Source organism: Eumetopias jubatus, unplaced genomic scaffold (assembly GCF_037043125.1).
Source record: "Eumetopias jubatus isolate StellerSeaLion01/CBP00866 unplaced genomic scaffold, mEumJub1_p1.0 scaffold_3, whole genome shotgun sequence".
Lineage (NCBI taxonomy): Eukaryota > Metazoa > Chordata > Mammalia > Carnivora > Otariidae > Eumetopias > Eumetopias jubatus.
In genome coordinates, this window is record NW_028274809.1 from 110,398,512 (window position 1) to 110,423,929 (window position 25,418).

At 35.8% G+C, this 25,418-nt stretch overlaps 1 protein-coding gene across 2 annotated transcripts in view; it reads left to right on the forward strand.

Moving 5' to 3' along the window:
- Positions 1-25,418, forward strand: part of UGGT1 (UDP-glucose glycoprotein glucosyltransferase 1) — a 110,954-nt gene that overhangs the window by 40,073 nt on the left and 45,463 nt on the right. Inside the window, exons 16-22 of one of the 2 annotated variants that reach the window (XM_028101260.2) lie at positions 3,409-3,544; positions 5,474-5,605; positions 12,115-12,279; positions 20,470-20,590; positions 23,274-23,372; positions 24,268-24,291; positions 24,810-24,904. In XM_028101260.2, coding sequence (XP_027957061.1) covers positions 3,409-3,544; positions 5,474-5,605; positions 12,115-12,279; positions 20,470-20,590; positions 23,274-23,372; positions 24,268-24,291; positions 24,810-24,904 — 772 coding nt within the window. The remainder of the gene's footprint in view (positions 1-3,408; positions 3,545-5,473; positions 5,606-12,114; positions 12,280-20,469; positions 20,591-23,273; positions 23,373-24,267; positions 24,292-24,809; positions 24,905-25,418) is intronic. The other variant, XM_028101261.2, reaches the window with a different exon arrangement.

Consider the following 25,418-nt stretch of genomic DNA (forward strand, 5'->3'; position numbering starts at 1 on the left):
CTTAACGACTGAGCCACCCAGGCGTCCCTAGCTCTTATTTTTGTTTTCATAAGAATAACATTTAAGTCATTTCTGCCTAGAACCTACTCATATGATTTCTGTTTTAAGTGGGATTTTAAAAAACAATTTTTATCTATAAATGAACTGTCTTGCCACCACCATCTATATATACACACTCTCTACGTACCTCAGGAGAGTATGATGTTTGATATTTATCTTTTTGTATTTTCTTCTATTTTTAGGCTTTACCTCTTTCTCTTTTTAATTAATAGACTTTGTATTTTTTAGAGCTCTGTTAATTAATTAGTCTGTATTGATACATTATTATTAACTAAAGTTCATAGTTTACATTTGGGTTCATTGTTTGCATTGTATAGTCTGTGGGTTTTGACAACTGTGTAATGACATGTTTCGACCATTACACAATCCTACAGAATAGTTTCACTGTCCTCCACATCCTCCGTGCCCCACCTGTTTGTCCTTCCCTCTCAACTGCTGGCAACCACTGGTCTCTTTACTGTCTCCATTGTTTTGCCCTTTCCAGACTCATGATATATATATCATTATTAGATTGGCTTTTTTTAAATTTATTTAGCAGTATGCTTTTAAGGTTTATCCATGCCTTTTTTTTTTTTTTAAAGATTTTATTTATTTATTTGACAGAGAGAGACACAGCGAGAGAGGGAACTCAAGCAGGGGGAGTGGGAGAGGGAGAAGAAGGCTTCCTGTGGAGCAGGGAGCCTGATGGAGGGCTCAATCCCAGGACCCTGGGATCATGACCTGAGCCAAAGGCAGACAACAACTGAGCCACCCAGGCGCCCCTGTCTTTGTCTTTTTATGGCTTGATAGACCATTTCATTTTATCACCAAATAATATTCCATTAGATAGATGTGCTCTAGTGTTTTTTTTTTTTTTAATCCAGTCATCTATTGGTAAACATCTTGGTTGCTTCCACGTTTGTGTAATTATAAATAAAGTTGCTGTAAACATCCGTGTGTAGATTTTTGTATGGACATAAGTCTTCTGCTCATTTGAAAAATACCAAGGGGCACAATTGCTTTATCTTATGGTAAAAAGTGTTTTATAAGAAATTGGCACACTGTCTTCCAAAGTGGTTCTATTATTTTGCATTCTTACCAGCAGTGAGTAAGAGTTCCTGTTGCTCCAGGTTCTCTCCAGAATTTGGTGTTGTCAGTGTTTTGATTTTAGCCATTCTAATAATTTTGTAGTGGGATCCCATTGTGTTTTTTTTTTTTTTTTTAAGATTTTGTTTATTTGACAGGGAGAGAGATAGCGAGAGCTGGAACACAAATAGGGCAAGTGGGAGAGGGAGAAGCAGGCTTCCCGCTGAGCAGAGAGCCCAATGCAGGACCGATCCCAGGACCCAGGGATCATGACTGGAGCCGAAGGCAGACGCTTAACGACTGAGCCACCTAGGCGCCTTCCATTGTGGTTTTAATTTGAAATTCCCTAATTACATGATGTTGACCAAATTTTTTTTTTGCTATTTGCCAACTCTGTGCCTTGGTTGCTGAGGTACTAATTCAGATCTTTTGCCCATTTTAAACTTTTTGTTGTTGTTGAGTTTTAAGAGTTCTTTGTATATTTTGGATATCTGTCCCTTATCAGATATGTGTTTCTTAGTTTCTCACAGATTTTCTGCCAGTCTGTGGCTTGTTTTCATTCTCTTAATGGTGTCTTTCACAGAGCAGAAGTCCCAGTTTCAGTGAAGTTTAGCTCATCCCTTTTTTTTTTGGGTCATGGATCATGTTTTTGCTTGTTAGATCTAATAAGTCATTGACCAACCCAAGATCACCTAAATTTTCTGTGTTCTTTTCTAGGAATTTTATAGTTCTGTGTTTTATATTCATGTTTATGATCCATTTTGAGTTAATATTTTGTGAGAGGTATAAGTTCTCTGCCCGGATTTGTTTTTTTGCATTGTGGATTTCCAGTTCCATCACCATTTGTTAAAAAGACTGTCCATTCTCAGTTGAATTGATTTTGCTCCAATATGTAGGCTGGTGACTTCTGTATTGGCCAGTGCAAGTTTTTCGCCTTTTTTTTTGCCAGTTTATAGATGTGTAATGGTATCTTTTTGTGGTTCATTCTTATAATTTAATTTAAAATTTAAAATGTAATAAACATTAACTTTGGTTATAGCTTTTTGCCAACAGATAATAGTAAACATTTTTATGTTTTCCATTTACCTATGATTTTCATCTTGCCTATGTTAATCTCAAAATCCACCCCCCTTTTTATATATTTTCACATTCTGAAAATGTTTACTTCCCCCAGTTTTTGCTTAAAAACAACAAAATCTCCATCTAAAACTGTAACAGAATCCTTCATGTCAGTAAAGGCCTTTCACCATTGTGGAAGCAGTGTGGTTTAACAGTTGAAAAGTCTAAGCCACCTTTGGGAACCTGCTTTTCTATTCTGTAAGCGGTAAAAGCCTTTGCCCAGTGCATTAGAGTAGGATGTGAACTGTGCTTTTCAGTAGAGGAAGTTACAATACGTGAGTGGGATACAGGGATGCCATTCTTTTTAACCAGTTGCATTTTTTTTTGATTTTTTTTTTTATTGTTAATCACCATACATCATTAGTTTTTGATGTAGTGTTCCATGGTTCATTGTTTGTGCATAACACTCAGTGCTCCATGCAGAACGTGCCCTCTTTAATACCCATCACTGGGCTAAGCCATCCCCCCAACCCCCTCCCCTCTAGAACCCTCAGTTTGTTTTTCAGAGTCCATCGTCTCTCATGGTTCGTCTCCCCCTCCAACTTACTCCCCTTCATTCTTCCTCTCCTGCTATCTTCTTCTTCTTCTTTTTTCTTAACATATATTGCATTATTTGTTTCAGAAGTACTGATCTGTGATTCAACAGTCTTGCACAATTCACAGCGCTCACCATAGCACATACCCTCCCCAATGTCTGTCACTCAGCCACCCCATCCCTCCCACCCCCCACCACTCCAGCAACCCTCAGTTTGTTTCCTGAGGTTAAAAATTCCTCATATCAGTGAGGTCATATGATACATGTCTTTCTCTGATTGACTTAGTTCACTCAGCATAATACCCTCCAGTTCCATCCACGTCGTTGCAAATGGCAAGATCTCATTCCTTTTGATGGCTGCATAATATTCCATTGTGTATATATACCACATCTTTTTTATCCATTCATCTTTCGATGGACATCTTGGCTCTTTCCACAGTTTGGCTATTGTGGACATTGCTGCTATAAACATTGGGGTGCACGTACCCCTTCGGATCCCTACATTTGTATCTTTGGGGTAAATACCCAGTAGTGCAATTGCTGGATCGTATGGTAGCTCTATTTTCAACCAGTTGCATTTTTTGAGATAAGTTTCTTTTTCTTCTTTTTGCCCTTCCCCCTCTCCCCAGAATTGGTTTAATCTTTGTGGTTAATGACTCTGAAGACGTTGATGGGATGCAAGATGCTGGAGTGGCTATTCTGAGAGCGTATAATTATGTTGCCCAAGAAGTGGATGATTATCATGCCTTCCAAACTCTGATACATGTATGTTTTCAATCAAAATGGCGAATAATTTTCTTAATTTAACTTACTCTAAAAAACAGTATGAGTTAAGAGGATTTTATATTTTTGTAAAGAGAAAAAGCATGATAAATTATTCTCTCAACCTTTGTGTTCTATATTTAAGGAGTTGCTTTTACTGATCTACTGATGTTAATAATAAATTGCTGTGATCTCAGCTAAGATTCCTTAGGGGCCCTACTAATGTACCTTATTAGTCTTCTGCCTTTTGGTGACTTGAAATCACTAATTAATTTTTCTTTTCTTTTCTTTTTTTTTTGTAAGTATGATGTTCTCTGCTTGTTTAAAAAAATGTTTGCTTTTTTTCCTTTTAAGGTCTTTATATTTTCATTTAATTAATATTCAAATCATAAATTCTTATTGTCTGTTTTCTCCATATTTTTACCTTGGGAACTGAACTACCCTGAGTTTTATATATACTTAAGATACTTTCTCCAGTTCAAACAAGGAACTCTCTTCTTTTTTTTCTATTTTTGAATATAAAAATTTATAAGTAATAGTTCTTTTGCTTACAGATTAGTGGTAATTATTAGAAAACCATCTTTAAAGCAGTTGATTTTCACCACCTATTTTTTAACCTATAAACATGTCAGCCTGCTGTTTATTATGTTTGTTATATTTATTGTTTAGAGATTCAGTCTGGAGCATTTTTTATTAGTTAAAATGTTCATTTATTTATTTGGCTAACATCTATTAAAGACTTACCATTTGCCAGGCCTGGTACTAGCTGCAAGGGATACAAACAAGAATAAGACTTCACTCCTGTCCTCAAAGACCTTATATTCTAGTGGGGGACATGTCCATGCAGATGGTTAATGCACTGTGGGAAGCACAGCCAACTGTGGCAGCACTAGACCTCACTCCACTAGGGATGGCATTGTTGTGGAGTGGGAAGTTGTCCCAGCTGAGTGTAGGAGGAAAAACAGGAGTCAGTTGAATAATGGCTGCAAATCAGAGGTAGTGATTTCCTATGTCCGTATGGCTGAGAGGGGAACCTATTTGTCGAGGCTGTCAGGCCAGGCAATGAGTGTCCAGCTTGCAGAGGTTAAACTCGAGTTAAAAACATCATTCTGATGCATGTATAGAGACAGGTCTGATGGAGGGTAGACAGTGGCAGGGTTAGTGGTTGGTGAGCTCTTGCTGGGATCTCTGTGAGAGATGATGGTGAAGGTGGTTAGCAATAGGGCCATAGATAAAGAAGTAAGTTCAGAAGGAGTTGCTGAGGATGTGTTTTAAAGTCTGCTTTTTAAAGTTGTTCCCCCACTCCCATAGCTGTGTATATGAAGGATGTATATGTATATGAGTTTTCATTTTTTCAAATTTTTATTTGCAACAGCAAAAACATTGTGTGTTCATTGTAAACTTTTTAAAAAATAATATTAAAGTATTGATTTAAAATTTCTCTGTCTTTCCCCTTTCCTAATCCTGCTCCTTAAAGACAGCCACTATTAGAAGATTGTCTTATATATATCTTTCTAGGTGTTTAACTGTATACAGACACAGTTGTGTTGTTATTTGTTTTATATCTGCTTTTTAAAAACAAGGTTTTTGCCATACATATTTTATAACTTTTGCCCCCCTAAACATCATGGCTATGAATTCTTATTTCAAGGATTATGTAAAGGTGTTCAGATTTTTAAAAAATTAACACATTTTTGCATTTGGGACTTAATGTGAGTAAGAGCTGATTGGGTCATTTTAAGAATACGTAGTTTCTAATATAAGAAGGTGTCTTAAGGAAGTATATGAAAAAGGGAGAATTGCTAATCTGTTCCATTTCACCTTTCAAGAAAAATAGCCATGTTTTCTCTCTACATTCAGAAATCTTTTGTAATAAAAATTCTGAAATTTGGATTTAAAAGTGTGTTTGGTTGCCTGATTTTTCTTTTTCAGATATATAACAAAGTAAGGACTGGAGAAAAAGTAAAAGTTGAACATGTGGTCAGTGTCCTAGAGAAGAAGTATCCATATGTTGAAGTGAATAGCATTTTGGGGATTGACTCTGCTTATGATCAAAATCGGAAGGTAAGAAATTCTTTTGTGCTTCTCATTTTACCACAACGCTATGCTTTCCTTACCTCCCTTTTTGGGGGAGTTGTTATTAATAAGGGTAGTGGTGGTTAAAGTATTTGGGTACTTAGCATTTAACAGTTTAGAAACCAGGTTACTTTTTTGTGTTTGTGAATGCAGTTTATATTTCAATTTTGTGACAATATCATTAATTTTTAGCTGGCATATTAACTATTAAATTGAAAAACAAATTTCTTTTACACAGTGCAGTGGTAGTACTTGTGTGATGTATATTCCACATAAAAGCTATTAGAAGTGTATAATGTCTGCTTGCCAGGATATGACTTACAATATTGATGTTTAGGCTAAAGATAAAAATATATTAAGAAATGTAATAAAGCAGAATGGCAAAGTGTGGTAATAAGGATACAGGGAAATATTTTAAAATTTTATTTAAAGATAATACTATTTTTTGTGAGATATTAAATACAGTAAGAGGACCTTTATCTGTTGCAAGCAGGAACAAGGTGGTCAGTTTATTGAAAATAAATGTTCAGGCAAGGAATCTAAATACATTTCTGAGACATTTTAATTTAAAACAATAAAAATGTATTTACAAACTTTTTTACTTTTAAGTGAAGGAGATGTTTCTTCATGGTTCAGTCTTGGTAGGTTGTATGTTTTTAGAAATGTATCCATTACTTCTTGGTTACCCAGTTTGTTGGTATATAAATTGTTCGTGGAAGTCTCATGATACTTTGCATTTCTGTGGTGTCAGTTGTAATGTCTCCTGTTTTCTGATTTTATTTACTTAATTTTTTTTCTTTTTTCTTAGTCTAGCTAAAGGTTTGCCAGTTTTGTATATCTTCTAAAAAACAGCTTAGTTAACTTGTCTATTTGTTTTTCTGGTCTCTGATCTTTCTTTCTTTCTTTCTTTCAGCTAAATTTGGGTTTAGTTCTTTTTTTCCCCTAGTGTCTGGTGGTGTAAAGTTAGGCTTTTTATTTGAGATCCTTCTTTTTTCTTAATGTTGGCATTTATCACTATGAAATTCCTTCTCAGAACTACTTTTGCTGCATCCTTTTAAGTTTTGGTGCATTATATTTCCATTTTTGTTTATTTCAAGATGTTTCTTTATTTCACTTTTCATTTATTCTTTGACTCAATGATTAAGGAGTTTGTTGTTTAATTTCTACATATTTGTAAATTTTCCAGCTTTCCTCATGTTACTGATTTCTAGAATATTTCATATGTGCTTAAGAAGCCAGGTGCTCTGCTGCTGTTGGGTGGAATATTCTATATATGTCTTTTAGGTCCATTTGGTTTAAAGTATAATTAAATTCCAGTGTTTCTTTACTAATTTCTGTTTGGATTATTTATCTGTTGTTGACAATGAGGTATTGAATTTCTCTACTCACATTGTGTTGTTGTCTGTTTCTCCCTTGAGATTTGTTACAAGTGTTTTCTGTTGCTGCTTTTAAGATTTTCTCTTTGTCTTTGATTTTTAACAGTTTTATTATAATGTGTCTTGCAGAGGATCTCTTTAAGTTGATTTTGTTTGGTGACCTGTAAGCTTCATGAACTTGAATAATCAAATCTCTCCCCAGATTTGGGGACTTCTCAGCCATTATTTCTTTAAATAAGCTATTTGATTCCTTCTCAAACCTCTTGTCTCCTTCTGGAACTCTAGTAATTTGCAAATCATCTAGATAACATTTCTTTCATTCTTTTTGTTCTTCTTGTTCTCCTCTGGATAATTTCAAAGTTCCTGTCTTCTAACTCACAGATTCTGTCTTCTGCTTGATCCATTCTGATAATAATGCTGTTTCATTTTTCCTTTCATTTATTGCATTCTTTGGCTCCAAAATATCTGTTTGGTTCTTTTTTATTATTTCTCTCTTATTAAACTTTAAATTTTATGTGTGTGTTTTTTTTATTTTGTTGCATTATCATTCTATGTTTTCTTGTAATTGAGTTTCCCTTTAAACAACTTTTCTGAATTCTTTATTGGGTAAATCATAGATGTCCGTTTCTTTGGAATTGGTTACTGAAAGATTATTGCTATCCTTTGGTGCTATCATGCTTTCTTGATATTCCTTGCAGTTTCGTGTTGCTTTTTTGCATTTGAGGTAGCAGTCACCTCCTACAGTCTTTACCTACTGCCTTTGGGAGACAAGTGCCTTTTGTCAGACCTGCTAGGAATTCTGAGGCTTTCTCAGGCCATCTGTGGATACATATACTCCATTCTTGTTCTTTCTTGTACAGAATCCTTAAGCATGCGTAATTTTCGATTCTGCAGTGCCCAAGGCTGGATGCTGACTGCCCTTCTTCTGTTTTCCCCAAGGTGGCCCTAACGCTCCAATGTTTTGTCTCTCTGGCCCACACGTTTGGGCTGGTTTTCTGTGCTTGCTCACTAGCCATCAGGTTAAAGCTCACTCTTGCCACCACTGTCAGGAGCATATACAGGGAACTGGCCACAAGGTGAGGGTGAGTGTGGGTGGAGTGTGTCCATGAACCATTTGGTGGGATCTATGGATGAAGTGTCCCCAGTGGCTCATGGGTGGGCTTCTTGATGGAGTCCGTGATGCAGTAAGTAGGATCCATCCCCTTTAAATGCTTTCTTGGTACTGTCTGCTCCCCTCTTCCAGCTTCTTTCTACCCCAGTCACACAGTTCACAATTCAATACTCTAGATGGGGTAAGAGGGAAATGAGCCTCTTTGGCAGTATTCCTTATAGTGGGGGAAGTTGAGTGCTTGCCTACCTGCTCACTTGCTCTCAGTTTCCCCCGTGCAGGAGAAATCATGGGCCCAGAAGATCTCTCTTGGCCCTAAGCTGTGCTGCTTTGGGGGAGGGCTGATGGGAGTGAAGTCAGATTGTTCTTCTTATCTTTTCCAATGCATTCAATCTCATATTTTTTAAAAATTTATTTTATTTTTTTAAAGATTTTATTTACTTGAGAGAGAAAGAGAGAGAGAGAGCACAAGCAGGGAGAGTGGCAGGCAGAGGGAGAAGTAGGCTCCCCACTGAGCCGGGAGCCCGACAGGATCCCAGGACCCTGGGATCATGACCTGAGCCGAGGGCAGACGCTTAACCGACTGAGCCACCCAGGCGCCCTCATATTTTTTTTGCTCCAGTGGGTTCTCAGACTATGGCTAGGAGGGACTGGAGCCAGTTGATGAGCCAATGCAGGGTCCACAGACAGGGTTGAAATCTGTATGTCTGTTACATGATGCATGGGTGGGTGAACCTTCTTCTGGATTCCTTGGCATATGGTGCTGGATCCGAAACCTTCCACAAAGGCACTTTTGTCTGTGGATAGATGCCAAATTGTTGTTCAGGATTGGGAAGCACCAATGAGTTATGTTCTCTTCAGCCATGATACTGATGGCACTGCTGCTTTAGTGTTAAGTCCCCTTGTTTTAAAGTGTATTAAGTCAGGTTTAGTGTTGCAGCTGGTCATGAGGTCTATTCAGGGTAGACTGAACACGGTTCCATTGTTCTATTGTATACTTCCATTCACTCACTTGCCTTATGTGTTTTTTAAAATAAAATGATAAGGTACCCAGTGATTTTCTAGACACAAACAGCAAGAATAATACTCCGTAGAAAAAGAATAGATGAAATAAAAGGAGAGAAGGGCCATTTGGGAATACCAAAGAATCGAGGGAATTCATGAAGTTTTCTCATATTTTACATTTGGAAAATGTGTAACTTTCTTTTTTAATTTTTAATTTTATTTTTTTTCCCTTGGAAGGGAGAAGTGCCTGATTTTACCCCAGTGTGCTTGCTTGCTTGCTCTTTACCATTTTAACATTAGATCTTACATTGTTTAAAAAATTTTTTTAATTCAAGTATGATTAACATAACAGTATTATATTAGTTTCAGATGTACAGTATAATGATCCAACAATTCTGTACACAACTCAGTGCTTGTCATGATAAGTGTACTCTTGATCCCCTTTATCTATTTCACTCATCTCCTCACCTGGAAAACGTTTCACTTTAATTTTCTCATCCTACTGAAGAAACAGTACACATTTCCTTTTCATTGTGGATGATTGCTATGTCAAAGGTATTTTCTTGAGAAATATTGGACAAATTGATAAAAAGGATATTTTTATATGTATTGAAATCTTGATTTTACTGATGAATCAAATAAATGTGTCACAGACCTAGCTCCTCAGTAATTTCCCAGTCTTGGCTCTTTTCCTCATCTGTACTGATTAGAGGCCCTTCCTATGTAAGCAGATGATCTTAGGCCACTTAATTTCCTATTTGAGTAAACATACTTTCATGACAAGGATGTTGTGAGATTCCCAGAAGTCCTAAGAATCTAATGATTAGTAAGATTTTCAAAACTGTAGCAGCTGTGCCTCCACATGAAAAAGCCCAAGAAAAAGATTCTTTTGAAAAATTTTTAAGGAGGAATAATATCATTTAGCAATTGTTACTACACTTATAAGTATCTGTGCTGGGGTGCCTGGGTGGCTTAGTTGGTTAAGCAGCCGACTTGATTTCAGCTCAGGTCATGATCTCGGGGTCCTGGGATCAAACCCTGCATCGGGTTCTGTGCTGGGCGGGGAGTCTGCTTTAGGATTCTCTCCCCCTCTGCCCCTCCCCCTTTGCGCATGTGCGTGCATGCTCTCTCTCTCTCTCTCTCTCTCTCTCTCTCTCTCTCTCTCATTCTCAAATAAGTAAATAAAAATCTTTAAATATCTGTACCTTTTGTATAAATCTGAAGCTATGATATCCTCTGTATATGATATTTGAAAGTTGTAATTATTTGTACTAGGCAGTATAATTAAAGTGGCATTTTTAAACAGGAGATAATGTAGTCTGATAGGTGTGTATTTATATCTTTCAAGCTAATAAGATAGATAATGATATTTAAGAAAAGTCCTAACTTACACATGTAGACATTTTGCGTTTGGCATGTTAACTCCGAGTCCTTATAAATTTCAGTTATCATTGTGAGTAGCTCATTCATAAGATCTTGCCTGTAATTATTAAGGTTTTTAAATTATTTATAGTTAACATTTTTAGTTATTGGTAGAAATTCTCATGTAATTTTTAAGTTTGCCTTTTTGGTAATTAGGCTGCATTCTGTTATTTGGTCTGGTAAGTTTTTTATGGTTTGTAAGAAAAGAAGGTATATATAGTCAAAACATCTCCCTCCCACTCCTGATTTTCACTCAGTTGCCATTTCCAGAGAAAACCAGTGTCATTTCTTCTTGTCACTTAAGAGGTATAATGTAGGTTTTGTTTTGTTTTATTGGGGGATAATTTTCAAAACTGAAAGTATGTTAAAATTGAGTTTTTAATGAATGTCTGGGAAATAGTTGAGACATCAAAGAACAGAATTAACATGGTAAGAATTTTAGAAGTGTAAATTTTAGAAAAGTATAAACTATGATATATAGAAGTGGCAGAAATCAACATAGAAGGCCTTTCTGCCTGTGCAGAAAGTCTGTACCATTAGTTACTATTGTGGCTATTGGACAAATACTGGACAAATTGATAAATTTTGTGGCTATTTGTGGCTAGATCTGATTAGAAACTAAGTCGTCTGTTGCTGTTGATGATTGTCAGTTACCCAATTGAAGTACTTTTCTATTTAAATATATATAATTCTGCTATTTTCAGAAAGTATTAGTTAAAAGATGTCTAACAAGTATGTTTTAAGGAATTCTTTTTACATCTTGGGTAGTGATATATGTTTTACTTTGACAAGTTAGTTATGAATTTTTGGTTGATATGTAGGGGGAATGTACCCCTATACTGACCACCAGAGAAGAATGTTCATCTTAGATATATTTACCTTTTTGTTGGCCTGACATTTCCTTGCTAAGGAACCTCTTTTGTCTTGGAGAAGGAAAAAGATTGGGCTTAGTATATTTTAGGGCAATTTTCAAGCGCTGTTTTACCACTAGCCTTGTTTTGTTTTCTAAAGTGTAATTTCTATGTTAGTGATAGGGATCCTTTCAAGTTTAAATTGGGGTGTAAATATTTCATCTCAGGCTATCTGCCCAGGAGCACTCATAATTTATGGCAGTCTGTCATTGTGCTGCCCATTATGGTAGCATCTAGCCACATGTGGCTTTTAAAATGAAAATTAATTAATTTCAAGTGCTCAGTAGTTACATGTGGTTAGTGGCTACTGCATTGGACAGCAAAGATAGAATATCTCCATCATTGTTGAAAGGTCTGTTATACGTCTTGGCTAGAGTATATGTAATTAAAGTTTGGTAGCCTGGGCAGCTTCAAATTACCCTCACCCCCAAATCACTTCCTAATGTGCAACGTTTTGTGGTTTTACAAAAACTCAGTAATCAGTTTCAAATTACCCAGTAGGATATTAACTGTGTCTCTTCTGATATTTCTTTAAAGGCATTTCTTTTGTTATTTCTTGGTGACCATATTTCTGTTGATTTTACTTTTCTCATTAGCACATGCATGTATGAAAACTATGCTTTGTCCATTTGTCTCATAAAGGACAAAAAATGTTTGTGGTCCCTTGTGTTTCAGGAAGCAAGAGGCTACTATGAGCAGACTGGGGTTGGGCCACTGCCTGTTGTTCTGTTCAATGGAATGCCGTTTGAAAAGGAACAGTTAGATCCCGATGAGTTGGAAACCATCACAATGCATAAAATCCTGGAGACCACAACCTTCTTCCAAAGAGCAGTGTACTTGGTGAGTGGTATCAAGGGTGATTTTGAAAGAGAATGGTTTGCTTATGTTTTTGTAGGCTCTGTAGTAAGCAATAAGATTCTTTAAGTATTACTGTTTTTTATACACCACTTGTAATTGGTTTATGGATTCCCAGGAAGTTGTGCTATAATGAAAATATTCACAAGACTTTGTGCATTGTATTTGAAATAGCTAAGTTTATTGTTGTCAAGATTAAATATTTAAGAGACTTTTGTTCTACTTGTAAGGAATTTTGACTTTGGAAAGACTCAAATATTATATATATAATATTCATATAATTTATATATATGTATAAAATAGTTATTGTTGAGGCATAATTCACATGCCATAAAATTCAGTCTTTTAAAGTGGACAATTCAGTGTATTTAGTGTATACACAGAGTTTATACAAGCATAACCTCTGATGTTAGAACATTATCATCACCCCTAAAATCCAACGCCCTGTAGCATTCACTCTGCATTTGTTTCTGCCCTAGACCCTGGCAACTACAAATCTGTTTTCTTTCTCTGTGGATTTGCCTATTTGAGACATTTAATATAAATGGAATCATACAATATGTGGTCTTATGTGTCTCATTTCTTTCACTTAGTGTAATGTTTTCAAGGTTACCCAGTGGGAGCATGTGTCAGTACTTTGTTTCTTTTAATGGCCAATTAATAGTTCCTTGAATGGATATACCATATTTTAAAAATTCATTCATCATTTGTTACAAATTTAGGTTTCTACTTTGTGGCTACTATGAATAATAACAATCTTGTACAAGTTTTTGTGTAGACATATGTTCTCATTTGTCTTGTGTGTATACCTAGGAGGAGAATTGCCTGTTTAATAATTCTGTTTTTAACAGGCTGTTTTCCAAAGTGGCTGCACCATTATACGTTGCTACCAGCAATGTATGCTGGTTCTATTTTCTCCACATTCTAGCCAACGCTTGATACTGTCTCTTTGATTATAGCCTAGTGGATATAAAGTGGTATCTCATTGTGGTTTTGACCTGCATTACTCAAACATGAATAATGTTGAGCATTGTTTCCCGGGCTTATTGACCATTTATATCTTTTTTTTGGAGAAATGTCTATTAGAATTATTTGCCTGTGTTTAATTGGGTTACTTGTTTTGTTATTGTTATGAGTTCTGTATGTGTTCCGGGTACTAATCCCTTATATATAGGATTTGTCAGTATTTTTCTAATTTCATGGTTTGTCTTTTCACTTTCTTGGTGGTCAATCTTTTAAAGGACAGATGCTTTAAATTTTGATTAAGTCCAATTTACTTTTTTTTCTTTCGTTGCTTGTGCTATTTGTATGAAATTATTGCTTAATTCTAGGTTATGATGATTTATACCTATGTTTTCTTTTGTGTGTTAAAGTTTTTTCTCTTTAACATTTAATTCTTGGATGTATTTTCAGTTAGTTTTTATATGTGGTGTGATGTAGAAGTCCACCTTTTTTTCTCATATACAGTTTGGAATGCAACTGAATGTCTTTTGGGATATTCAGTTGTCCCAGTACTATTTATTGAAAAGAGTGCTCTTCTCCCATTAAAGTATCATGGCACCCTTGTAAAAAATAAATTAACCAATAATGTATAGGTTTATTTTTAGACTGCCTATTGTTTTCCATTCGCCTATATGTTTGTTCTTATGTAAGTACCTCACAGTCTTGATTACTATTGTAATCAAGTGTGAATTTTCCACATTATGGTTCCCAAAACCATATTTTGGGTTTTTCTTTCTCTGTTTTCTTTTATAAAGATTGTTTGGCTGGTCTATGTCCCCTTCATTTTCATATGAATCTTAAGATTAGTTTGTCAGTATATGCAAAAAAAGGCCACTGTGTTTCAATAGGAATTGCATTGAATCTTTAGATCAGTTTGGGGAGTATTGGCATCTTAGCAATATTGAATTTTCTAACCCATGAACCCAGGATGTGTTTCCATTTATTTACGTCTTGTTATTCTTTCAGTGATGTTTTGGAGTTTCCAATGAAAGGAGTCTTACACTTCTCTCATTAAGTTTATTTGTTATTATTTTGTTCTTTTTGATGCTATTATAAATGGAATTATTTCCTTAATTTAATTTTTGGCTAGTTCGTTGATAGTGAATAGAAATACAGTTGATTTTTGTATATTGATCTTATATGCTGCAACCTTGTTGAACTTGTTTATTCCAAAGCTTTTTTTGAAAAAATTCTATATAGAAAATACTGTCATCTGTAATTAGAGATAGTTTTGATTCTTCCTTTTCAATCAGGATGTCTTTATCTCTTTTTTATTTTTTCTTTTCTTGTCTCATTGCCTGTCTAGAACTTCCTAGTACCATGCTGAATAGAAGTAGTGTGAATGAACATCCTTGTTTTGTTCCCAATCTTAGGGGGGAAAGCTTTAGTCTTTCACCTGTAAGTATATTAGCTACAGGGTTTTTGTGGATTCCCTTTGTCAGTTTATGGAAGTTTTCTTCTATTCTTAGTTTATTGAATTTTTTTTTATCATCAACATGTTGGATTTTGTCAAATACTCTTTCTATATCTATAGAGATGATAATGTGGTTTTTGTCCTTTATCTGTTAATATTATGTGATTTTTATGTATTTATATAATTGTTACATTTTTTATATCAATTAATTTCACTAGTATCCCAAATCTTTGCTGTTATATAGCTCTATTTATTTCCCATGTTATGTTGTTATGGTCATACAAATCATATCTTTCTATATTATTTGCCCATCAGCACCAATTTATAAGTATTGCCTTTTATAGTTGTCTCATAAGTGAAATAGAAAAAGAGTTACAAACAAAAATATATTCAGACCCTTTTTATATTTATCTATATTGTTACCTTTACTTGTGCTCTTAATCTTTTTGTGGGGATTCAGGTTAGTGTCTTGTGTCCTTTCATTTTAGCCTGAGGAAATCTTCTTAGTGTTTATTTTGGGTTAGATCTGCCAGTGAAAAATTCTCTTTTTGTTTTTCTGGGAATGTGTTCATTTACCCTGCACTTTTGAGTGATAGTTTGCTTGGATATGGAATTCTTGGTTGATTATCTTTTCCTTCTAGCAGTTTGAATAGGTCATTCAATTGCCATTTGATCTCTTTGGGTTCTCTTGAGAAAACAGCTGTTAATCTTATTGAGGATCCAGTCTGTGTTAGGAATCTCTTCTTGTTCCTGTTTTCAGGGTCCTTTATTTGTGTTTCATTTTGGACATTTCATCAATTTGTCTAGGTATGGAACTATGAGTTATCCTACATGGAGTACATTACATTTCTTAAATATCAAAATTAGGGGCTTTCCTTCCAGTCATTTTTTCTAATAGTCTTTCTGTCTATAATGACTTCTTACACCAAACTACTCAGAATTAGGCCAAATGTGACAGTTTAAGGACACAGTTTCCTACAAGGTTGCCCTTACTTCAGACACTGGCCATAAGTTTGGGGATCCCCAAGTCACTGTCACTTAGTATGAACTGGCTAAAAATGCAGGGACACGTAATACCCTTCTCAATTTTGGTAATTTGCTGGAATAGCTTACAGAGTTCAGGATAGTTCTATGCTTATAATTTGTGTTATGATAATAAAATAATGCAAATGTGAACCAGCTAAACAGTGAGGTGCATAGGGCAAGGTTTGGGAAGGTTCCAAACATAAAGATTCTATTATCTTCCCCCCATGAAGTAAGGATACGTTGCTCTTCCTGCTCATTGGTGTGTGATAGCACATGGGGTATTGCCAACCAAGGAAGCTCAGCCAAGTTTTGGTGTCAAGAATTTTTACTGGGGCTTCGTATGTAGCCGTGATTGATAGAATCATTGGCTACCTGATTACCGCTATCTCCAGAACATTTTTATCATCTCATACAGCAACTCTTTACCCACTAAACAGTAACACTTCATTGCTGGCCCTCATCAGCCACTGGTAACCACTCTTCTCCTTTTTGTGTTTATGAATTTGCCTGTTCTAGGTGGCATCATAGAATATTTGTCATTTTTGTGTCTTATTTTAAGGTTCATATGTGTCACATGTATCATGTATCACAATTTCCTTCCTATTAAAATTGAATTATATGTATATGCCACATTTATCCATTCATGTGTTGGATATTTGGGTTGTTTCCACCTTTTGGTTATTGTGAATAATGTTGCTGTGAACACTGGTGTACAAATATCTGTTCAAGTCTTTGCTTTTAATTCTTTTGGATATATACCTAGTGGAATTGCTGGATTGTGTATGGTAATTCTGTCTTTAACATTTTGAGGAACTACCAGATTATTTTTTAAAGCAGCCATACCATTTTACATTCCTACCACCAAATATACAAAAATTTCATTTCTCCATATCCTCATTAATAGTTGTTTAGTTTCTATTATTTTAATGATGACCATTCTAGATGGTGTGAAGTGGTATCCTATTGTGTTTTTTTTATTTTTATTTTTTAATTAAAAACATTTTTTTTAAAGGTTTTTGTTTATTTTTTGACAGAGAGAGAGACAGTGAGAGAGGGAACACAAGCAGGGGGAGTGGGAGAGGGAGAAGCAGGCTTCCTGTGGAGCAGGGAGCCTAATGTGGGGCTTGATCCCAAGACCCTGGGATCATGACCTGAACTGAAGGCAGACGCTTAACAACTGAGCCACCCAGGCGCCCCTGTTTTTTTTTTTTTTTAATTAACATATAATGTATTATTTGTTTCATGGGGTACAGATCTGTGATTTATCAGTCTTATATAATACCCAGTGCTCATTACAACACATAACCTCCCAATGTCTATCACCCAGTTACCCCCTTCCCCCACCTCCCTCCCCTCCAGCAACTCTCAGTTTGTTTCCTGTGATTAAGAGTCTCTTATGGTTTGTCTCCCTCTCTGGTTTCATCTTGTTTCATTTTTTCCTCTCTTCCCCTATGATCCTCTGTCTTGTTTCTTAAATTCCACATATCAGTGAGATCATGTGGTAATTGTCTTTCTCTGATTGACTTATTTTGCTTAGCATAATACCCTCTACTTCCATCCACGTTGTTGCAAATGGCAAGATTTCATTTTTTGATGGTTGCATAATATTCCATTTTGTGTGTGTGTGTGTGTGTGTACGTATGTGTGTGTGTATGTGTGTGCGCGTGCACACGCCACTTTTATCCATTGTGGTTTTTATTTGCGTTTCCTTAAGGACTAATGGGACTGAGCATCTTCATCTTTTCATGTACTTATTGGCCATTTGTTTATCTTCTTTGGAGAAATGTCTCTTCAAGTCCTTTACTCCTTTTTGAATTAGGCTCTTTTTTTGTTGTTGAAGTATAGCGTTCCTTATGTATTTTGCAAATTTATCCCTTATGAGACATGATTTGCAAATATTTTCTTCTCTTCTGTTGTCTTTTTGCTTTTTTTGATAGTGTCTTTAGATGCACAGAAGTTTTGAATTTTGATGAAGTCCAACTTACCTGTTTTTTGTTGTTGTTGTTGACTGTGATTTTGCTATCATATCTGAGAAATCATTGTCAAATCTAATGTCATGAAGATTTTCCCCAATGTTTTCTCCAAGAATTTTATAGTTGTAGCGCTTCTATTTATGTCTTTGATCTATTTTGAGTTTTGTGTGTGGTGTGAGTATGTAAGGGTCCCACTTCATTCTTTTGCATGTGGATATCCAGTTTTCCCAGCACCATTTGTTGAAAAGACCAAAAAAAATAGTTTTAAAAACTACTTACCATGCTGATTGTTAATGCATTTATAAAAAAACAAACCAGAAAACCCCCCCAAAACAAAAAACCCCACCAACCCAAAAAACAAAACCCCCAAACAAAAAAAATGTTGGCTAAATTCTGTTGTATGCTCCCTCATGAATAAGGTAGTTTTGTTAAGGAGTTTGTTCTTCATGCAGCTACTGGAATAAAAGGTGAAAACAATTTTTATTTGAATGAGTGTGGCTTATCTTCCAAAGTTAAGAATAGTCTAGAAGAAATGATAATTATTTTCTTTGTTCAAGTGATATTAATGAAAAGATAAAAGATAATTCAAACATTTTGGTTTTCCAGCATCCATTTAAAGCATTTCTTTTTCAACATTGTGGGATGTAAAAATTCAGAAGAGTTTTTCTGTTTTTCAGATATCTGTTGTGTAAAAGAATGATCATTTTTACATAGTCCCCCTTTGAATGCTAGTTTTCCTCTGTTTCTACTTATATCGCCAGTGAGAAGTTTGGTTTGGTTTAGCTAAAGAAAATTTTATTTGAAATATTATGACAAAAGTCATATGTGCTCCTATACATATTTAGAAAATACTAAATTGGGAGAATATTAAAGTGTCTAAAGTAAAAATGAGGGTTCTTCCTTTCATCAGAATCCCTAGAGAAATAGCCCTTTGTGCCCCCGTGTATATAGAAATAGATATTTACATATGTATTTTTTAGCTTACCTTTCTAATTGAATATATCTTTGCTTTGTGTTTCTGAGCATATAACTCTTTGCTAGTACTTTTAGATTGCTGCATAGTTTTTTCTTTTTTTCTGAGAATGAACAATAATTTATTTCATCCCCTAATGTTGGACATTGCTTGTAGAATTTCACTGTTACAAATAGTGCTGTAATGAATAGTCTTACATGTATATCTTTGTAACTTTTTTTTTTTTGAGAAATACCAGTTATTGGAATTGGTCACAGGGTAATGTACATTTAAAATTTTGAACTAGAGTCACTATAAAAAGGTATGATATGCAGATGGTGTGAAATTCAAATGTGTATAGAGGTATAAATGAAGAGAAACTTTCACCCATTCACTCCTGTTCCCCTGCCAGTCATCTTCTCTTTCTAGAAACAACCATTGTGTGTGTGTGTGTGTGTGTGTGTGTGTGTGTGTGTGTGTGTGTGTGTATGTGTGTAGATGGGCTGTATTAAAAGGTATGTACATTTAAAATTTTGATAGATATTGCCAAATTGCCCTCCCTGAGCTAACTAGGCTTCTAAGTGGCATCAATTCAGATTTATCAGAGAGACCAAAGTTGTATACATGGGTGTACATCTATACTAAGTCATCTAGTAACTTTGTGGTCTTTTGAGTTGTATGGTTGGTTCATATGCTCATTATTAGTTTATAGTTTGAGAATTTGCATACAAGTTCTCTGTCTCTCAGGATAAGTAGCCACAGAAGATGCCTAATTGGAGTTTTTTAGACTTTACTGTGTATATTTGATTTACATCTATCTCTCCCTTGAAAATTGCTTTAAAATATGGTTTTATATGAAATATTTTGAGTGTGAAGAACTTGCAAGTTTCTATAGCCATTTACACATGGCTTTGAGATCACCTTAATGAAGTACAAATATTTCTATATATCTGAGAGGTATGAAAGGGAAGAAAAAATGAGAAATGATTTCTCCTCCCTGAAATATAATTGTGACTCTGGAAATGTAGCATTACTTTGATGTCTGGGATTGAAAAAAGCTTGGGGTGATTTTTGTTTTTTAAGATTTATTTATTTGAAAGAGAGAATGTACGGGAGGGGAGAGGAGCAGAGGGAGAGAGAGTCTTAAGCAGACTCCATGCTGAGCATGGAGCCTGACACGGGGCTCGATCTCACCACCCTGAGATTATGATCTGAGCCAAAACCAAGAGTCAGGCACTCAACCAACTGTGCCACCCAGATGCTCCTTGGAGTGATTTTTATTAAGTGCTTTACTAAGTGCTCTAAGCACATTAAGTGCTTGAGAGAAGGCATTTGGCTTTTTCCTTTAGAGAGAGGCTAACTATGAACAGCTCTCAGGATGGATTTTTGGTTATGGTAACTTTTACCTAATTTGTAGGGCTTGCTGATTTCTGGGGAAGCACAGTAGTGTGTGGAGAGACTACATAAACTTGGCTTTGCATTTCATACTTGAATCTCCTTAGCTCTGTAACTTTGAATAAGTTATGTAAACTTTCTGTACCTCAGCTTCCATCTTTAAAACGGATCGTCAATAACATCTGTCTCACGTTGTTGAAAGAGTTAAAGATAATATACATACATAACCTGTCAAGCTGTGCTTGGCAATGATAGGAACCTGTAACATGGAAACTTCTGTTTTTAAGTGTTATCAATACATAAGAAGCTATTGATTGTAAAGTTAATGACTTTTTACTTTCTAATAAATTATTACTGCTCTAATTTGTTTAACTCTTATCCTGCCCCCACCCTGTTAATTTTTTTTCTTGTAGGGTGAACTGTCCCATGATCAGGATGTGGTAGAGTATATCATGAATCAGCCAAATGTTGTTCCACGAATCAATTCTAGGATTTTGACATCTGAGCGAGAATACCTGGATTTAACAGCAACCAGTAAGAAGCATTTCAGGAACAACTTTGGGCTTTTTTTCATTTGTGTTTCAGAATCTTTGCATCTATTGGATTGCAGTGTTTAGAAGATAACCCAAGATTATGACACAATCTTGTTTTAATTCATTTCACCTTTAGTTCATAACATGAGTCTCTAAATTCATAAGAGTTTTCTCCAAAAAGAGAGAAATTCTTCGTGTATAAATCCTTGTAAACTTTGAAAAATATCCATTTTTTTTTTTTTTTTTTAGAGAGGGAGGTGGGGAAGGAGAGAATCTTTTTTTTTTTTTGAGAAAATTTTTTTTAAAGATTTATTTTTATTTTTATTTATTTGACAGAGAGAGATAGTAAGAGCAGGAACGCAAGCAGGGGGAGTGGGAGAGGGAGAAGCAGGCTTCCTGTGGAGCAGGGAGCCCGGTGCGGGGGCCCAATCCCAGGACCCTGCGATCATGACCTGAGCCGACAGGTGCCCCAGAGAGAGAGAATCTTAAGCAGGCTCCACACCTGGTGCAGAACCTCTCAAAACCCTGAGAAAATGACCTGAGCCGAAATCAGAGTAGGACGCTTAACTGACTGAGCCACCCAGGCACCCCTCCATTGTCTTTTAAATGCCAGCTTTTTAGGCCTTAGGTGATGAGACTACATCTGTATTGTTGACTTTCTTACAGTCGTAAAGCTGTTAAGCAGCTGTCTTTTCTTCATCCTTGTTCTGGAATCAGCTAGCAGTGATGTGGACAAACACCCCAGGTGGTTTGACTCTGAGAGGCTAGGAATGCCTATCTAAAAATAAACCTTCATTGGGATAAAGTGTACATGCCGTAAAACTCAGTCTTTCACAATCTTGTCTACAATTTTTAGCCTATTCTCAAAGTTGTCTAATCATCACTGTTTAATTGTAGAACATATATCATTCCCCCAAAAAGAAACCATGTATCCATTGGTAGCCACTCTCCATTTCCCTTTTTCCTATCCCCTCCGCAGCTGCTGATCTAGTTTCTGTTTCTAAGGGAGTTTTCTCCTGGGTATTTCATATAATTAGGAGCTTTCTGTGACTGGCTTCTTGTTCACTTAGCATAATGTTTTTAAGTTTTATCCGTGTTGTAGCATGTCTCAGTACTTTTTTGCCTTTTTATGGCTTACTAATATTTTCTTGTATGGATAGTCCACACAGTCCACACTTGGCTTACCTAATCTTCAGTTGATGAGTGTTTACATTGTTTTCACAAGAATACCTTTTCAGGGGTAGTTGTGTGAAGCCCAGATGCCAATTTGTTCCTTATGCCTTTCCTTGCTGCTCTGAAGGCCATTTCAGCAAACAGCTGGAAATAAGGTGGAGCTGTGGCCACTTTGCGGAAGTCTCACTGGGTGAGAAAAGATAGGTGTAACAGAGAAGTACAAACCACGGGCATTTGCTGTTGTGGTAGGGTGTGATGCACACAGAACTCCACTAGGTGTGGTTGTTAGTTTATGGCACCTGTCTCTAATCTCCTTGAAGCTGAATTCCCTTTCTTTTAGATAGAGGAAGATGTACATCTCTGCTTATATTTGAAAAAGGAAGTAGTCAGAAAGTGACATAAACTGTTTCTTCATAGTTAGGTTTTAGCTTTTTACCAGAAGTTTTAATAGAGCAAGTCAAGCAGTATTGGGAGTTTTTGTCCTAAGTTTTTGTTGTTTCCATCATTTTACTTTATTTTATTTTATTAAGATTTTCCTTATTTATTTGACAGAGAGAGAGAGCACAAGGAGGCAGAGCAGAAGGGAGAGGAAGAAGCAGGCTCCCCACTGAGCAGGGAAGCCCAACGTGATGCGGGGCTCGATCCCAGGCGCCCCCATCATTTTAAACTAAACTATAAAGAGTTCTCTTTGGAGTATTCATGGATAAGGAGCACAACAGTAGTTCTGTGTGTTTGGATATCTTTCTCCACTGAATGTTGAAGTGACCAGCTGTGGAATGATGCTGGCTCACAGGGGCTAAAATGTAGTTTGCCTGGTGAACATTTTGGAGCTGTCTGTGAAGGAGCAGCTGGCATCCTTCTCACCCAGGGGTCCTGGTTCCCTTGTTACCTACACTGTTCTTGGCCTTTATTGTCCTGGGACCTTCTTAGAAGGATACTATGTTTTAAGACTTTAAGACTTTTGGTGCTTTCTCCCCTCCCCTACATGATGTCATGAGCTGTGTCTGTCTTACTTACCATTTCTTTCCTTTTACTGGAATATTGACTTAAAGGATAGTAGGTCCTTGGTAAGGTCTGTTGAGTGAAAGGGTAGATGGGTGAGTGGGTGGACAGACATAGAGGGAGGGGTGGATGAGCCACCTATGCTTGGAGGATGGTGAGAGAAGAGTGTTAGAGTGCAAGAATGCATAAGATTGGGGAGATTCTTAGAGATAGAGGGTTTCTGATACAGGATGGAGACCATTTTGTAGGTAGGAAGAAATTACTGGGTAGTTTAGATCAAAGGAATGACTACATGAAACTGGGATTTTAACAAAAGTAACTCGAGGGGAAGTGAACGGTAAGAGCATGGTCCGAGGGCAGTAATTGTTCAATAAACCTGAAACAATAGATTTCACTCATGTATTTTTATATATCTTGTATTATGGACAAATCAGATTATCAGTTGAATATTAACATTAGATTGAATTTAGGCACGTTAATTATGAATCTATTTCAACTTTCTCTTCCAGATAACTTTTTTGTGGATGACTATGCTAGGTTTACTGTTTTGGATTCCCAAGGCAAGACTGCTGCTATAGCCAATAGTATGAACTATCTGACCAAGAAAGGTAATCCATTTTAGGCTTATCTTGGATTCAACATTTTTTTTTTCTTTTTTTTAGTATTTGTAGAAATAATTCAATCTTCAGTGTCTGCTAGAAAGAGATTTTATCATTTCTTTTATTATTTTTTGGTATTTGTAGAAATAATTCAGTCTACAGTGTCTGCTAGAAAGAGATTTCATCATTTCTTTTTTTAATTATTTCTTAATGATTTGAACCCAGAAAATACCTGTTTAAAATTCAATTCTTTATGGAGTTTTTGAAACACCAAAAAGTGGAGTTTTTGAAAATTCAAATGTTGTTTTCTTTTATTAGATATTATTTATTAGCTATTAAGGTGAAATGAAATATTTTTTCATGATTCAAAATGTGAAAACATTTATGATTTAAACATGGGTTAATGGATTGAAAATTGGTTTGACTTGCCTCTTCAGTGACAACACTGAGTTAAATTTTTTAGGGTTTATAAGATTAACTTGGTCCTAGGAATCCTTGTGCACATTTTAAAACTGATTTTTAATATGGAGTCAGTTATTTAGGCTAATACTGTGTGAAATGATATTTTAATGGCAGACAGATCCTTTCCCCCTCTGGCCAATCTTACTATCCTTTCAAAGCACTGACTGTCATTTAAGGCAGCTATTTTTATCTATGCTGTAGCCTTGTCCTAGGGAGAATTTCTGGCTTCCCATATCTGTGTAAATAAAAGCAATTGCTCCATTTGGTTCCTCAAAGAAATTGGTTCCGAGGGGCCCTGGAACAGTGCTATACAGCTAAGGGGACTACGGGGCAGAGAGAAGATTGATCATATTAGGCATTATTTAAAATTTTGACTCTTAAGGTAGGCATCAGTTATAGCAATGACATTTTCTTCTACTCTTTTTCCTTTACCTCTTTCTAGGAATGTCCTCCAAGGAAATCTATGGTAATTTTAAACTTCAGAATGTTTGGGTTCTTTTCTTAATTATCTTATGTGGTTCCAGGCAATGTTGTGATTCAGAATTTATTGACACTTTATTGTGACATTTCTGGAACCTGTGGGTAACAGTAGATAATTTGTCAAATGCAGATAAAATTTGTATAAATTGTATAAATGTTTGCGAAGAATTCTATTTCAGAAAGTTACAAATTAGTATGATTAAAGACTGTGATATGTTACCCACATGTTCAAAGGCTCTTTTTCATGTATATGTTAACAGTTGCCTGAGCCATAGTAGAATTAATAAATGCATGTTCCTAGTTTGTAATTAAGCCACATGGAAGGTTACCCTTCTTTCATTCTAGTATAGAAGTTTCACTACTTTTGCTTTGTATCTTTATTAAACTTGTCATTTTCTTATTTTTTGCATGGTTTTCAGAAATTATTTGGCTTAATAACAATATTGAAACATAGAATGTGCTTTCTTCCCTCCGACTCAGTGTGTTGTTTTTGTTTTTCTACAGATGATTCTTTTATTAGGCCTGTAACTTTTTGGATTGTTGGGGATTTTGATAGCCCTTCTGGAAGACAGTTACTGTATGATGCTATTAAACATCAGGCAAGTATCTGCACCTCCATTCTGTGTGCTGATGTTACTGTTCTGGGTGGGAAGCGGGAGTCCTGCTTTTTTAGTACTTGAGGGAAAGGACCATTGTTTCTTCGAAGGTCTGCCCAATAGTGAGAAAAGAGGGGAGACTGCAGTGTTCTGACTTTATTTAAGGGTATAGATTCTTATAGAGAAAAAAAAAATGAGATGCTTATCATAGACAAGTTTTTATTGTGTGACTTCATGTTTTGCTGCAGAGATGCTGCAAAGATCATGCTGTATATTGCATGGGGAAGGCAGGGCCTTTTCATTGAAGGAGGTCTAGATGTGGGGAAATACCATGCAGACACCTTAGTCCTCATATTATAGAAGCAGATCTAGGCACACAGAGGGATGCACATATAGATGGTCTGAAATACACATAGCACATAAATTGTAGAACTTGAGTGAATGGCAGTGGTGAATGGTTGGGAAGAAATGGACTCCTCTAGAGAGTGTTATTGTCAGAGAATGAGCTGTTACAATT